Genomic DNA, 16,170 nt, shown 5'->3' with positions numbered 1-16,170 from the left:
GTTTATACAATGGAAAATCACAAAATGAAAGATCGCAATTAGCAAAGATTAGGCAGTTACATTGTCTGCCTAATCTTTTTTTTCTATATTGTAGTGGTCCCGTAATAGTATATATATATTTTTCCCCAAATGGTTGTTAAATGATGTGGAAAGGTTTGATGTGTATATACAGTAGTATTTGAATATTGCATCGCCCCTATTATATAACATTAGACACTGATGTACTGGCTGACCTGAAAATGATCGTAAAGAATCTGAATCTGGGATATTTTCCTCTTTCAAGCAGCTGTTGCCCTTTTAAATTTGAGATTATATATTTATGATTTCAACCATTCAGATCATAGTGTTCGCTCTATGTGTTGTAGATAGATAGAATAGAATAAATAGATAGAATAGATAGAATTTACTGTGACATGTTCCTTTAGTTCATCCCTTTGTGTTTCTTTTGTGCCGATGGTTTGACGTCTGCCTTGTGTTTCAGAACGGTCTCAACGGGTTACACTTAGCCTCGAAAGAAGGGCACGTCAAAATGGTCCTCGAGCTTCTACATTCTGGGATTGAGCTCGAAGCCACCACTAAGGTATCGTCTTTCGCTTTACGCTTGTCATTCCAAAAGAACGCGCGCCTGAATGTTTTGTTCTTTCTTTTTTTTTTGGGTAATGCGCGATATGCAGAAAGGAAACACTGCCCTGCACATCGCGGCGCTGGCGGGGCAGGAGAAGGTGGTGGCTGAGCTCGCCCACTACGGTGCCAATGTCAACGCACAGTCGCACGTGAGTCGGTGCAAACGGCAAACCTCCAAAACCATTTTTTTCCCCCATGTATTTGCTAATCATTTGTGCGTTTTCATTTGCTCCAACAGAAAGGGTTCAGTCCGCTGTACATGGCAGCGCAAGAGAATCATTTAGAGGTTGTGAAGTTCCTGCTGGAGAACGGTGCCAATCAGAGTCTCCCAACTGAGGTGAAGTTCACTGTCCCACTGTTTTGTTCATTATCACCTCACACCATGGCCATCTCCAAAATAATCTTGGGTTCAGGGGAAATTCATATGTGTTTTTTTTTTTTTTTTGCCTGTTAAATGGGTTCGCTCATGATTTCGGAAATATGAGAGACAGAGACACACCGTTTTTTGTTTTGAAATCTGCTTATATGTTTCTTTAAAATGACCTATTGACCTCTTCACTCCCCTGACTTAACCAAGCACATTTTCTCCCGTTTTGCCCAAACATAAAAGCTTCTCCACTGGCGCTTCAAGCCTATAAGCCAGAGAGAGTAACGCCTCATTTGAAAGACCTAGAAAAAGTGATGTTAGCGGATCTTTTCCCTCACGTTGTCATTTTTGTCCATGTGCTTTTTTTCATCTCATTTCTGCCACTTTTTTGTTGGTCTTTTGTGGCTTTTTTTGTCGCATTTTCATCCTCGTTTCCTTCGCGTCCCTTTTTTCAGGAAGCTTTTTGATTTGCGAAACTGGAGAAGATGTGCTTAATTCAGGTGGGGGTTGAGAGGTTAAAGATGAATGCCCTGGATCAATTAGCCCTCTGCCCCTAATAAAGCGCCCTCTGCTGTCTAACTCATTATACTGTTTAGAAGCATCATGCACAGGATCAGCATCGGCCAATCAAATCGTCCTTAGAAAAACCCATATCAGTCTGCCTCTATAGTTTACCACTGACTATTATGAATGTTCCAAAGCAGGACATAGTTGTAGTGCATGCTCTCCATACAGATGACACTACAACATTACATTTTTTTTCCATATTTCATCATTTTTAGCTCTTGTATCATAACATGCATCGTCCCAGCCCACTGATGTGTGTTAACATAGTTCACAAACACACTATCATGGCCAATCCCTGACAACCCCCCATGCACAGTGGTTGAAAATCACTGCTCTAAGATATAGCAGAAAGTATATCAGGAAAAAGCGAGGCCACTGCAGCTACAGTAACCCCTACCTCTGCCCTAATGCCTCCTCTTAAGTTTAATGTCACAAACCAAATCAAATCGTAATCTCATTATATTCTCCTCCAGGACGGTTTCACTCCTTTGGCAGTCGCCCTCCAACAAGGCCATGAAAATGTAGTGGCCCTGCTCATCAACTATGGCACCAAAGGCAAAGTGCGGCTCCCTGCGCTGCATATTGCCGCGCGAAACGATGACACGCGAACTGCTGCCGTGCTCCTGCAAAACGACCCCAACCCCGATGTCCTCAGCAAGGTATGGTGTATTCAAAGTGAAAATGGGTCATCAGCTAATGAAGCTGGTTTTCATCCTTCCGGTGTCGACTCGTATGTTTCATCATAGTTTATTAAGAACTAAACACAAAGCAAGTTTAGTAAAAAAAACGTCTTCAGTTAGGACCAAAACTATGATGATTCCCATAATGGCTAAATGTGGTGTTCTTATTATTAATGTGGAATAATGGGAGGTAAAAAATAAAAAAGCTAAATAGGCTTTAAATTGTTGTTAGAATGCTCTACAGTTTTTTCTTACAAATCTTTTCTTGTTAATATATTTCCTTTTTTTCTTCTATTTTTCTACAGACTGGTTTCACTCCTCTTCATATTGCTGCCCACTATGAGAATATGAGTGTTGCCCAGTTGTTGATTAATAGAGGAGCCAATGTTAATTTTACTCCTAAGGTTAGTATTGAAGGGGGGCTCAGTCCACTTTTTGAACAACAGTGAATGCTTGTTTCTGAATTGTTCCCTTTTCTGTGTTAGAATGGCATCACTCCTCTTCATATAGCAGCCAGGAGGGGTAACGTGATGATGGTCCGACTCCTGCTGGACAGAGGGGCGCAGATCGATGCCAAAACTAAGGCACATAATAATAAATTAAAATGCATTGTTAAACTCTAACACTTGCATCAGAAATAATGTGTATATTTGATCCTTTTTAGGATGAGCTTACTCCTCTCCACTGTGCAGCCAGGAATGGCCATGTTCGTATCATTGAGATTCTTCTGGAACATGGTGCTCCCATTCAGGCAAAAACCAAGGTATATTATCAAATAATATTGTACTGTAACTCGATTGTATCGATAATGGGAAAGTCCCCCACGTTTTACAAGGCTGGACTACACTGTGTCTCTCTTTAATTGTGTGCTGTCGCTCTCTTGTGTAGAATGGGTTATCCCCGATCCACATGGCAGCTCAAGGGGATCACATGGACTGTGTCCGGCAGCTACTCCAGTTCAATGCAGAAATAGATGATATCACGCTGGATCATTTAACTCCTCTTCATGTAGCAGCCCATTGTGGCCACCATCGCATGGCGAAAGTCCTGCTCGACAAGGGAGCCAAAGCAAACGCTCGAGCACTGGTGAGTGGAGATGTCAGCACATTTTTACTGTGACAAACGGCTGCTGCACATATTTAGAATAGGCAAGCTAACTTTACTTATTTGTTTTATTTCTAGAATGGTTTTACACCTCTGCATATTGCATGCAAGAAGAACCACATGCGATCTATGGACCTTCTGCTTAAGCACTCTGCTTCCTTAGAAGCAGTCACAGAGGTGAGATAATGACAGGAGACTTTTTTTTTTTTTGGAAAGAAAAAAAAAAAAGTGATGCCCTTCAACGTTTTTCATCTGTATATTTTGAACAAATCTCGTGTGTTTATGTGTGCAGTCTGGTCTCACGCCTCTTCATGTAGCAGCTTTCATGGGCCATCTGAACATAGTTAAAAATCTGCTCCAGAGAGGAGCATCACCAAATGCTTCCAATGTGGTGAGCAACATCTCAACATTCATGTTGGCTTTTTGTATATATAACTGTTTAATTCATGTATGCTTTATTTTGTTAACAAGCAACAACATACATTTATACTGTAATAGATTATTAATATTGTGTAGAAAAGCCGTAAGGGTGACTCACTGGTGATGTCAATGTGTTAAATGCAGTCAAAAAGTATCCGAGGCACTCCGTGGTATCAAAAAATCCTTTATTATAAGTTGGACAAAGGCTTTAAAAAACTTCCAATGCGTTTCGACAAACAATTGTGAATGAACACAAGTGAGTTAAATACTCGTAAGGCTCACGTGTGAGGCGTTAAGTTACCCTCTAAAAAAACATACACATTACATACATGGACATGGACATGAAGAAGTTATTGCAACATGTGAAACTTTTAACATGTAAAAGAACAAAAGGACCGCAAAGAGACACTGCATGAGCACTGAGGTGAAACCCACCAGCAAGAATGACAGTATACATATTTATCCTCATGATATCCCATCAGGACCAGAAACCTTTCTAGAGGGTCATGTGATGCCTTCCACATGAGTATTTAACACACCTGTGTTCATTCACAAAATTGCCCTGATGAAGACATGTTTGTCAAATGTGTGTTTTTTTTGTCCATGTATAAGGCGCATTGAGTTGCCTTATGTACGAAATAGGCGGTACAGATATAAAATTGCCTTGCCTATAATAAAGAACTTTTAATGTTTGGTACCACGGGGTGCCTCGGATACTTTTTGACTGCATTTAACACATTGACATCATCAGCCAGCCCCTTCTGCTTTTCTGTATTTCCGGCTTCTTGGAAGAGCACTCGTCGTATACAAGTTTTTTCACACTTTTGGGACCTGCAGAAGCGCTCCTTATTTTTACAACTTTCATTAATATTGTGTAATTATACATGGTTCCACACAATTGTAAATTCTATTTTCCTGTGTATTTCATTTTCAATCCAAATAGAAAGTGGAAACGCCGCTTCATATGGCCTCAAGAGCAGGACACTGTGAAGTTGCCCAATTTTTGTTGCAAAATGCAGCACAAGTAGATGCAAAGGCAAAGGTATGAGATGTATTGTTTTCAATTCTCTATTTAAAAAAAGTCCTTTACACATTTGGAGAATGTGTGTAGCAAATCTATTTCGGTGTTTCCATTCACATATTTATTTGATGAATTGTGCTTAAACATACACTATGCTTACTGTGTTCAGGATGACCAGACGCCCCTCCACTGTGCTGCCCGTATGGGCCATAAGGAGCTGGTAAAACTGCTTTTGGAGCACAAGGCCAGTCCCGACTCAGCAACAACAGCAGGACACACTCCTCTGCACATCGCCGCTCGAGAGGGACATGTCCACACCATCAGAATACTGCTGGACGCTGGGGCTCAACAAACAAAGATGACGAAGGTAACATCAACACAAGTATTACTGTCATGTTATCTCTCGTTGAAACAGTGCTGCTTGCGTTATATTATTTAGCACAATCATGCAGCTGTTGCAGTCATATTATCAGTATCGCAGTGTAACTAATGAAATGCTGTTTCTATTATCTTAACAGAAAGGCTTTACTCCCCTCCATGTAGCGTCTAAATATGGAAAGGTGGATGTGGCTGAGCTCCTTCTTGAAAGAGGAGCCAACCCAAATGCTGCTGGAAAGGTGAGTTAATCTGTGACCCCGTTCTCAATTCAACAGAAATAATGCTCTTACTGTAAAGTATTCTGTTTGGGATGATAAAGCCACATGCCTGAATGTTTCATATGTAAATGTACTTTCTATGTTTTGGCCCTGCTGTCTGTTGAAGTGGGCTTTTATATGTGTGCATGCGTCTGTGTGTTTAACAGAATGGTCTGGCACCACTACATGTGGCCGTCCATCACAACAACTTGGATGTTGTCAAACTCCTGGTCAGCAATGGAGGATCGGCACACAGCACTGCCCGAGTAAGATGGTTGTATTTGAGTGTCCTCCAGTTTATTCTGGGCAACATAACCGGCCACCGAATTAGACATTTGAATTGAATTGCAAAACACTTTTCACAGGTGCTATGAAGTGCCAAGACAAACGTAATTATTGATTTTGCTGTGTTCCTGTTTTCAGAATGGCTACACTCCTTTGCACATAGCAGCCAAACAAAACCAGATGGAGGTGGCCAGTTGCCTGTTGCAAAATGGGGCATCGCCAAATTCCGAGTCCCTCCAAGGCATCACGCCCCTTCACCTGGCTTCACAAGAAGGGCGGCCCGACATGGTGGCTCTGCTCATCTCCAAACAGGCCAATGTTAACCTGGGAAACAAGGTGGACAAACTAAACGCCGCCATTTTGTGCCATCGAATCAAGGATAAACTCATTTCTGCTGTTTTCTTTTCCAGAGTGGACTGACTCCTCTGCATCTTGTAGCCCAAGAAGGCCACGTGGGAATTGCAGATGCATTAGTCAAACATGGGGCGTCTGTGTATGCTGCTTCTCGGGTATGTTGTGCTGTTCCGACTCACCTTGGGTCTGGAATACATCAACCTTTGTCTCCACTGAGCTACTTCGATGAAATAAAAACCTCTTGTGCTTTGAGGATCGGATTTATTATTTCGACGGAGCATGTTGTAAACTTTGAGGCCAATACAGGCTTCTCATCAGTGTCTTATACATTCCCATAGATGGGCTACACGCCTCTCCATGTGGCCTGTCACTATGGCAACATCAAATTGGTGAAGTTTCTTCTTCAGCAGCAGGCACATGTAAACAGCAAGACACGGGTAAGTGATCACATTCACTATAGGGTGTGTTCTTCCTTAATTGTGTGCAGCATTTTTTGAAAACACCATATTTACGTATACTGGAAAGCAAATGTGTCCTGTTTCCCAGATGGGCTACACTCCTCTTCATCAAGCCGCTCAGCAGGGGCACACCGATATCGTAACCTTGTTGTTGAAACATGGAGCTCAACCAAATGAAATAACTTCAGTAAGACTCTGCATAACTCTACATGTTTTACGTATTATTATCCTCTAAAAACGTCAGAAGTATGCACTAGATAGCATCAAGGCTCATCTAACTGACACGTCACACACCTAGATACAATGAAATATCTCATCTCCTTACTATGATGTTTAAAACCTTGTAACCCGATAGACCTCTGTTCTGTAATCTACACCATCTCTTTATTATCGTAGCAGTTCATGTTTCAGTCTTGGCTCAAACGTGTTTAAAATGTGCACCGTGGCTGAATCTTGATTTTAAGATATGACTCGTGACACAACCTTTACATTAGATGCACAGATGATGACCCAGATATTGTGATAAAAATGGTTATTTCTCACATCAGAATGGCACCTCTCCCCTCGGCATTGCCAAGCGACTGGGCTACATCTCTGTCATTGATGTGCTGAAGCTGGTAACAGAGGAGTCAGTCTCCATGGTGAGGAGCTCAGTAGGGCATCCAATATATATCTGACGCACACTCTGTAGTATTTCATTGAGAAGAGTTTCTATATTTGAAAGTGATTTGCTTGATTACCCTGTTTAGATAACCGCAGAAAAGCATCGTATGAGCTTCCCAGAGACGGTCGATGAGATATTGGACGTTTCGGAGGATGAAGGTAGGATATTTCAAATTTGTAGTTAAGATTCAATGATGTGTTTTTCCTATTTAAGACTTGTAGCCTGACAGGTGGATTAACCAGAGGAATGCATGGCCAAGCTGTGCTAAAAACAAAACAAAAAAACTTTAAACCATGTTTTAAAGCAGTACGAAGTAACGTGTTCACCTTAAAGGGACGATACAGAGTTTAAAAATTCTCCTACTTGTTCCAGCAATGTGCTAAGATGTTGAATGAGCCCAGATCTGTTCACCACAACTGCCTCTAAAATCCTGCACTGTCACTCAAAAAGTTGTTACTTCGGGTCCGATGTACCGTCATGCACGAGCTTAATATAGAAGGTGCAATTACATGTATGACCTGAGGTGGCAGTAGTGAATATAAAATGGCAAACTTGAATCTAGTCCCTTTAATAAATCCTTTCCGTAGTCCCTCTGGGGGTAATACAAGTGTTAATGTGATGATTTGGGAGTCTTTCAACTCCCCCTGTTGTCTCAGATAAAAAAATTGCAACAATTGCCCCAATACACACTAATAGAATCACGAAAAAGAAGCTAACAGGCTAACGTGCAAAGCGAAGTGTGGGCTAGCGCCACTTAAACAGTATTTACAGGAAAGCTTGAGTGAAAAAAATAATCTCCATTGTGTAATTGCATGTACAATATCCCGCTCTCCCTTTGTCTTTTCTGTCAGTGTATTATTTACTCTCATGGACAATTAATGAGTAAAAAACCGCAACATGCTTCGACACCTGCAGTGGCGCTTATGGCCTTTAGGGGCATGAGTTACTTAGTACTGCTTTAAAGTTGTTCCTTCATAAACACGCAGGTTTTGAGTAATCCTGTTTACATTCTTGACCTTTCGCAAAAGCCAATTGTTTGCTAGCCCCACCAAGGAGTGGAGCTTTATGTGTGTTATAATGGAGGAGGACGACGTGTTAGTGACTCTTTGTGGTGCAATACCAGTGCAATATCTTCCAGATCGAAGCAAAATGGGTTGGAATGTGCAGTGGAGGAATACATTTAAACAAAGTGAACAGTACAAGTAACGAGGCAACAGTACCACTCTCTCAAATACAATCGAGGCAGAAACAGCTTTTATGTGAATATGTCTAGCAACGACAGCTCATGAAACTCTTGGCAAATGACAAGACGCTTGGTAAACAGGGCTGTTCTATAGCTTGCTTTTTGGCTAAGGAATGGGAGAGACAGTCTCTGTAAGGTATAATTGGACAATGACTGTCTTGGGGCGGGATTTTGCGAAAGGTCAATTGTTTCCTCTACAAAAAAGCGCACCCCAGTCTGTATTTAAGGGATTTTTTATGGGTTTAGAATTCGGGATTGAATGTTATCAAGTTCTAATATATTTTAATATCTCCATTGTTGTTGTCTTTTTATACAATGGACCAAGAAATATTAGCTTTTTTCACATCACATTTGGGAGCTCTATACATCCGGAAGAGTCCTCCACATTTCAAAGCCCTTAAATCATCACCAGCTCTCAATCTGAGCTGCAACACATGAGATGCTTATAAGAGAAGAGTGTCTTATCCATTACACACATACATTTAGATCAGATCAGGTGTGAAATTATCAATGTTGATGAGCCTAAAGCAACTTTAATACATGATTTATCCACTTTAATTGCAGGCCTGCCTAATATTGGGACATGTTTTAATATAGTTTTCCATTTGTTTTGTAGGAGTTGCCCAGCTAACGTTAGGTAGGATTGTGTCTGCATTATTGAATTGTTCAGTCCAGTCGCTAAACTCGTGCCTTCATTGCAATGTCATTTTTTTGGTCTGCTTCACTAATTGTTTTTCTGATTCGTTCCTGTAACTGCTTTCGACTTTTGCTCTTACTATTGTACAAACGTCTGTTATTAATGTTTTATTTTTAATCTCATGTCTTTATTCTTAGCACTCACTGCACATCTGTCCGTGGACTCATTACTGAGAGATTGATAACATTTTCAGGGCTCTCAGGTTTTGATCATTGCATTAGTGCAAGATTCAAACATCAACAAAAACATGATTAGTGCATTTGATAGCTTAGCACACTTGGACAACGCGTCAGCTTTGGTGCAAAATGTTTGATTTTGAGTCTTATCTGCAGCAGTCAGAAGACCTTGTTGCACAAATAGAATATTCTTTATCCCGTTTTTGCCTGTGCAGCAACATCATGGTCTCAAACCGGCGACACAAACCAAAGCCTGATGGGGGGCAGAGCTTAAAGTGTGTGAGGAAAAGCTTCTAGCTGATCAGATTGATTTGTTTGCTGCTATAATGCAGTTCAAAGTCTTGCAGGGGTTGAGGTGAAATGTGTGTGTCTCAAAGCCAATGCCTGAGCCTTGAGAGCCCTGAACATTATTTTTTAAATCCAACAAATATCCCTTTAAACTGCCTAACAGAGCCAGTACCTTTAAATATAAAGTAAACATGTCTGTTATGAAACAATCTTTACTCATGCAAAATATACATTTAAAGATCTTTGAATTTCTGAAAAAAACATAATCTGACTGACTTCCAATTAGTGTCCCTTTGGCTTTGTTGGGCAAGGCATTCTAAAAACAACTTCTTCACTTGTCTGTCCCAAATGTGCTGCTGAACACCCATCAACAGTTTCCTAATTATGAGGAATTACTTTTGTCATCAGTATGTATCGCTGTATTTCAGTACTTGACCTTTTTGTTTAGTTCTAACATGACAGTATTGACCCGTTCATTTCCAGTAAAAACTGTTTTGTGCTCATGAATAAAGCATGTTGCAAATACATAATTATTCACAACACCCCCCTTTTTTTTAGATTTTATGTACAATATAAATCTTTCAATCAATCAAGTTTTATTAACTTAAAGGTGCATTATTTGGTGGTTTCTGGTCAGTTTTCTCTGCTGTTGAAACCATCGCCGCGGTTACGCAGGAGATGGTTCCAACAGCAGAGAAAACCGACCAGAAACCCATACGGCCGCTGGGTCTCTAAAAGGTCAAATACGCACCAATATCAAGTCTGTTTGTTTTTAATAATACATCTTTGAAGTTGAATATGCAAGTACCCACTTACAGCCATTTTACCAGTGAATAACCATTTTGTTTATGTCCATTACTTTTATGTTATTCTTTTATTAATTGGATTTCTCCTTCTGTACAGAGACAACTCTCACCTCATATATGAGCATGTTCACCAGGTGTTTTGCAGTGTACCGACCATGCTGTGTTGACAGTGTCTGTTTTGTCAGCCGATTACTCTCACCCCTCAGTTTCCATGAATGTGTCTGGTAAACCATTGCTTTAATGAAAATGTCTGCCTTATAACCATTTTTTTTCTGTTTCGTCAAGCAGGTGAAGGGATGAGAAGGATAAAATAAATCCACTTCAAGTTAAATTTAGATTCATAAATTTGCAATTGATTGAGCAAAGACGCAGCAGCAGTTTATTACAGCTGTGTGTGATTTATAAACAAAGTCTGATACAAGAGTGGACAGAACCTGCCCTACTGTCCCTGGCCCTGTCATTTAACTGTGAATAATTTGACCTTTTCGGTGCTTGTCCTTCCCTTTTGTTACTGATGTCTCATCTCCTACAGGTGATGAGTTGCTTGGGATGGATGGCGCTCGCTATTTAAAACTTGATGACTTCAAGGACCAAGATGATGACTTTCTTTCTCCGAAGAAGACCCTGCGAGACTTTGAAGGCGGCATGGGCACAACGTATGCGAAATGAATTCAATGTGTTTGCTTTCAGAGGGGGAAAAAAAGCTATCACACCCTTTAAAGATGATTTGTGTTTAATGCACTGTTTTGCTTTGTAGGCCTTACTCTCCTGCTATTCCCAGAATACCTTGTGTTTCTCCTGAGACAGTTCTACTAGATCAGGTTAATGAAAAACATTTATTGTGTCTGATAAACATATAGATTTCTTTAAAACGTCCTTTTTTCCATGACTATAGCACACTCCCATTCCACTGCCAAAGGAGTATGACGAAGACTCTCTTATCCCGAGCAGTCCTGCCACAGAGACTTCAGATAATGTCAGCCCCGTGGCAAGCCCGATTCATACTGGGTGAGTGACAAAAGCTGTTCTCCATCTGCCTGTAATGTACACTTTATTTGCTCATACAGCCTAAAAAAACACACGCTTGATTAAAAATGTGTTCAAGTTTTTGTCATACTTTTCCTGAGATAGCACCGGTCTTGCTTTGATTCTAATTTATTAAGTCTTGTTTTGACTAAATGTTCTGTGGGAAAAAAACAATAACTTCTGAGTTTTGTTTGAATATAGCAGTGAGTTCAAATGGTTTAGTAAAAAATGAAAATATTTAAAAATTTGATTGTGAGTTGATTTGTTGTTAAGCTTCTTGGTGAGCTTCATGGTGGACGCTCGAGGGGGCTCCATGCGAGGCAGCAGACATCACGGGCTGCGCGTCATCATTCCTCCTCGGACCTGCGCCGCCCCCACACGCATCACCTGTCGCCTGGTCAAGCCCCAGAAGCTCACCACCCCTCCGCCTCTGGTGGAAGGGGAGGGACTCGCCAGTCGCATCATCTCCCTGGGGCCTTCCAGCATGCAGTTTCTTGGGTTAGTGAGATGGTTTTTCTTTGAACATTTTAAAGGGACTATGGATGGGTTTGAGTCACATTTCCTTTTCTTCATGGCCACCATTTTGAGGACGTTTGACCATCCAAAAGACAGAATGTTTTATTTTGAATTCTAAATATCTATTAAACCTGTATACGTATAAAGGCTATGGACTTGTTTGCTTTGCTTCTCTCACACTGGAATGTCATCTGCATAACCTAATGCTAATGTTTTTGACCAGGTCCATGGTAATTATCTCTGATTCCTGACCTCATGACACAAAAACTAGCACAAATTTCAAAGTCTTCTCTGTCTACCAAAAATAGTATTGAAACTATTCAAGTACTAACATTTGATTGTCCTTTAAAAGTACTTAAATGCATTAGATATAAGGCAAGCCCTTAGCAAAATGTGCTCTCCACATGAAATCAAGACAGTTTTATCCAGAACGTCGTGAGCACAACTTTCTGTGTGTCATTCATTATTTACTAGGGCTAAAAAAAGATGTGTTTGAATCCCACTCTGTTTATCTTTTTTGTTTCATTTGAAGACCGGTGATTGTGGAAATCCCACACTTTGCTTCACTCGGTCATGGGGACCGTGAGCTTGTGGTTCTCCGAAGTGAAAATGGTTCAGTGTGGAAGGAGCACCGCAATCGCTATGGTGACGAAGTGCTGGAAACCATTTTGAATGGCATGGATGAAGGTTGGTGTTTTTGAAATATGTTACTCTTGGGCATACAGTTTTAAGTACATTTTAATGTTGAATTATGGTCTACAGGCTGCATTCTTTTCTCTGTTATTATGTATTTGTTGTGCCATTTGAAATCCATTGCTTTTGTATTTTCAGATTTGGAAAGTCAAGAGGAGCTTGAGAAGAAACGAATTCGAAGGATAATCTCCACAGATTTCCCTCTTTACTTTGCGGTGGTCTCTCGTATTCAGCAGGAGAGCGATCTGATTGGCCCAGAGGGCGGCCGGCTCACTTGTAAACTGGTTCCTCACGTTGAGGCCATCTTCCCTGAGACCGCGGTGACCAAGAGAGTGAGACTGGGGCTGCAGGCGAGTATACAGAGAGAAAAGTGAAATGTCTAGAGTAAAAATCAGCAAAAAAACATCCGTTGAACATCTTTTGGATTCTGCTCAGACCATTTGCTCACTACATACATTGGTTCCAGTACAAACAATCTGCCGCGTTTCACGAAACACTGGGGACAGCTGTGTGACATCCTGAAACAGCTTACTTTGAGCCTGGCGCAGTGGACTGTGCCAGACGCTTACATGTGGACTTCTTTTGGGGCAGATATTTCAGTCTTCACAGCCAACATCTCCACAGTGAAGGCCTGTCACTATGACAAATGAGTCAGTGGAGCATGAAAATGGTGCAATCATTCATAAAGTCGGGATGTGGTTTCAGCAAACATGACTACAGACAGTCCAGTACCACTGTACTTTACTGTAGTTGTGGTCATAGTTCTAATTTATTTACATTTTGATATCTTTTGCCACCATAATACATGTTTTGTGTTTGAGTTTTGGCCACAGTTCATGCTCAACCACCTCTGGATTTATACCATTTAAAAACGGGAGGAAATGGGTAGTGCAGTTTTAAGAGTAACTTGTTGAAAGGTTGCTTTAATTATAATGTGTTTAACTGTAGACAGACAAAATGACATACTGTAAGCCTAAGTGTCACTGTTTGAAATGTTTAAATCTGGTACGTAAACATGTCAGTTCATGATAAGCTCCAAAAATGCCCATATAAAAGGCAGGTTTATCAGCCTGTGTTTGGTCCACATGGATGATCTTTGGGGGAGGAGTAACACTGAAAACAATGTCAAGGAATCCCAAACAGCTTTGATTTATATGAAAGCAAAGGAACTACATACATGACCAGTTTTAGTCTGTTTTGTTTGTGTGTTTTACTGCTAGTTTACACCGTCATCCACTCATGCATCTGCCATAAAGAGCCAATTTGTCAAAACAATTTTCCATTTCCTCAAGCACCACATGCAGGTTTTTGTTTTCCATGACGTATATTATTCTTTGTCCTGTTTTCAGTTTTAGTTGACACTTATAAATGTTTTGCTCTGTGTCACTGCACTGATGTTTTGCATGCTCATTGGTTACGCTGCTCTGTTTATGTTTCTTATCCAGCCATTCTTCATTCCTCAGTTGCCAGATTTAAGTTGTGAGCCACACTGACCAGGCTGGTGCACTGATCTGAGTTGGGTGAGATGTGACATATGATTTGGTTGTGTGTGATTTGGACTGGGCTGAGTGTTGGTGGTGTTCACTTTACTTTGCTTCACTTTTAGAGTCATTTTAGTGCAGTGGATTCAGAAAGTGTTCAGTCCTCTTTCAATTATCACTGTTTAATTATGTTGCAGACTGATAATAAAATCGTCATTGGCATTGGTAAAAAATCCAAACTGAATACTAGGGCTGGGTATTGCCTTCACGATACGATATGTTTTCCCGATACAGGGCTGCTGATAGGCACTCAAAGCACTTTTCATCAAGGAACCAATTTTATACAGTGTTATCTAAACTTTATGATCCAATCAGTTTCATGATTCAAGCTTATTGCAATAGAGGGCCTATAAGACCTGGATCTTATAGACCCAGACCTAGATCTTTTAGACCTGGGCCTATAAGATCCAGGTCTGGCCTATAAGCAGGGAGGCCCCTCCATTCGGCCCACGGGCTGAAGATGATTAAATCCCGCAACTTGTAGGGCATAGATTCCTGAGTTTAAAAAAAAGGCAGTCTTTAGCCCGTTCCTGTGTGGAGTTTTTTTTTTTTTTTTTTTAAGTTATTACCAGAATGCTCACTCCAACCACTAGGGGGCAGCTTAAATAAGAAATAAAAGGAGAGAATTCCACATGTGTCCAGCAGAGGGCACTGACATAATGAGAGCTCAGGATATAAACAACACATTGTAGCCACATGGGAACTGGCTGTGGCTACAATAGTAGCTTATCGCCATCGAGTGTGGAGTGAATGAAAATTGACTACAGTGTAGCAGAGACTTGTGACACACTCCAGATATATTTTGACCCCCAGGGAAATTTACTTGGAGGCCCCTGCTATCACTTCATTTCCCACAAATTCTGTTTGAAGGAAGCGCAGATGTGCTTTCAGTGTGATGGTAAAGTAAACGAGGATTTGAAATTGAATAACCTAAAAAACGATGCACACAAATGCCTGGCTTGATATGACTAAATATTTACAGAAAATACCACTACTAAATAACAGTTGGTATCAGCTATTCAAAATACACCATTTAGAAATAATGTACAATAGGATAAAGTTGAGTAGAATAAGCTTGAGTTATTGTTGGTGCGGCCCGCCAACTCTATTCAGGCTTCTCATGCGGCTCCTTACAAAAATGAATTGCCCACCCCTGTTATAGGCACACAAAATGAAGGTTTTTATTATGCTGAATAAGCTCAGGGTGCAATTTAATCCTTTTATTGGAGTTAGAGTGCATGTTGTGATTTGCTCTGAATAAAATGTTAGACAAACATATTTGGCGTATCACGATACAGGGGCCAAGATACGATACGTGTATTGTCACATACTCCATAACTATGTATCTCCGTTACCATATATTGAGCCCAGCCCTACTGAATAACCTACAAAAAACACAAAGAAAAGCTCAAATTGTGTATCCATTTCTTTTACAAAATTTGCACAACTATTTTATTGCTCTGTCATATTTATAAACATAGATAGTATATTCAATTAAATTACTTCGTATCCAAGACATTTGAGGTGTCAGACTTCTACATAATGACATACAGTACAATGAAATAGAGGGGCATAAATACTTCCTGAACACACCGGTCTATTATACAGTGTTATCTAAACTTTTTGTCTCCTTTTACATGAAGATATTCTACTGTAATAACATTTTCCATGCCGCATTTCTTTTAGGCGCAGCCAATCCCTGATGAGCTCCTCACACGGCAGCTTGGTAACCAGGCAACTTTCAGCCCGGTCGTGACCATTGAGCCGCGGAGACGCAAGTTCCATCGTCCAATTGGCCTACGCATCCCACTGCCCCCGTCCTGGAGGGAGAGTCCCCGGGACGCTGGGGAGGGGGACACGACCAGCTTACGGCTCCTGTGCAGTGTCATCGGTGCGAGTTAGACACATTTGTTTATTCTTGTACTCGTTTTGTCATAGAGAAAGGTTTCCCCAAGGCGTCATCTGTACTGGGTTGTCAATGTCGCACCTTTCGCCTCGAGCAGCA

At 40.8% G+C, this 16,170-nt stretch overlaps 1 protein-coding gene across 1 annotated transcript in view; it reads left to right on the top strand.

Annotated features, from left to right (window-relative positions):
* The window catches only part of ank1b (ankyrin 1, erythrocytic b), a 66,815-nt gene that overhangs the window by 38,354 nt on the left and 12,291 nt on the right, over nt 1-16,170 (top strand). Inside the window, exons 3-30 of the mRNA XM_079551634.1 lie at nt 482-580; nt 675-773; nt 863-961; nt 2,032-2,217; nt 2,544-2,642; nt 2,724-2,822; nt 2,903-3,001; nt 3,127-3,324; nt 3,421-3,519; nt 3,635-3,733; nt 4,706-4,804; nt 4,953-5,150; nt 5,302-5,400; nt 5,586-5,684; nt 5,842-6,039; nt 6,114-6,212; nt 6,396-6,494; nt 6,604-6,702; nt 7,064-7,156; nt 7,265-7,337; nt 9,039-9,059; nt 10,922-11,045; nt 11,147-11,210; nt 11,285-11,397; nt 11,689-11,913; nt 12,464-12,618; nt 12,763-12,974; nt 15,852-16,056. Coding sequence (XP_079407760.1) covers nt 482-580; nt 675-773; nt 863-961; nt 2,032-2,217; nt 2,544-2,642; nt 2,724-2,822; nt 2,903-3,001; nt 3,127-3,324; nt 3,421-3,519; nt 3,635-3,733; nt 4,706-4,804; nt 4,953-5,150; nt 5,302-5,400; nt 5,586-5,684; nt 5,842-6,039; nt 6,114-6,212; nt 6,396-6,494; nt 6,604-6,702; nt 7,064-7,156; nt 7,265-7,337; nt 9,039-9,059; nt 10,922-11,045; nt 11,147-11,210; nt 11,285-11,397; nt 11,689-11,913; nt 12,464-12,618; nt 12,763-12,974; nt 15,852-16,056 — 3,451 coding nt within the window. The remainder of the gene's footprint in view (nt 1-481; nt 581-674; nt 774-862; nt 962-2,031; nt 2,218-2,543; nt 2,643-2,723; nt 2,823-2,902; nt 3,002-3,126; nt 3,325-3,420; nt 3,520-3,634; nt 3,734-4,705; nt 4,805-4,952; nt 5,151-5,301; nt 5,401-5,585; nt 5,685-5,841; nt 6,040-6,113; nt 6,213-6,395; nt 6,495-6,603; nt 6,703-7,063; nt 7,157-7,264; nt 7,338-9,038; nt 9,060-10,921; nt 11,046-11,146; nt 11,211-11,284; nt 11,398-11,688; nt 11,914-12,463; nt 12,619-12,762; nt 12,975-15,851; nt 16,057-16,170) is intronic.

Source organism: Gobius niger, assembly GCF_951799975.1.
Source record: "Gobius niger genome assembly, chromosome: 2".
NCBI lineage: Eukaryota > Metazoa > Chordata > Actinopteri > Gobiiformes > Gobiidae > Gobius > Gobius niger.
Note: the sequence above shows the minus strand (reverse complement) of the source record. Positions and strands in the feature narration are given on the sequence as shown.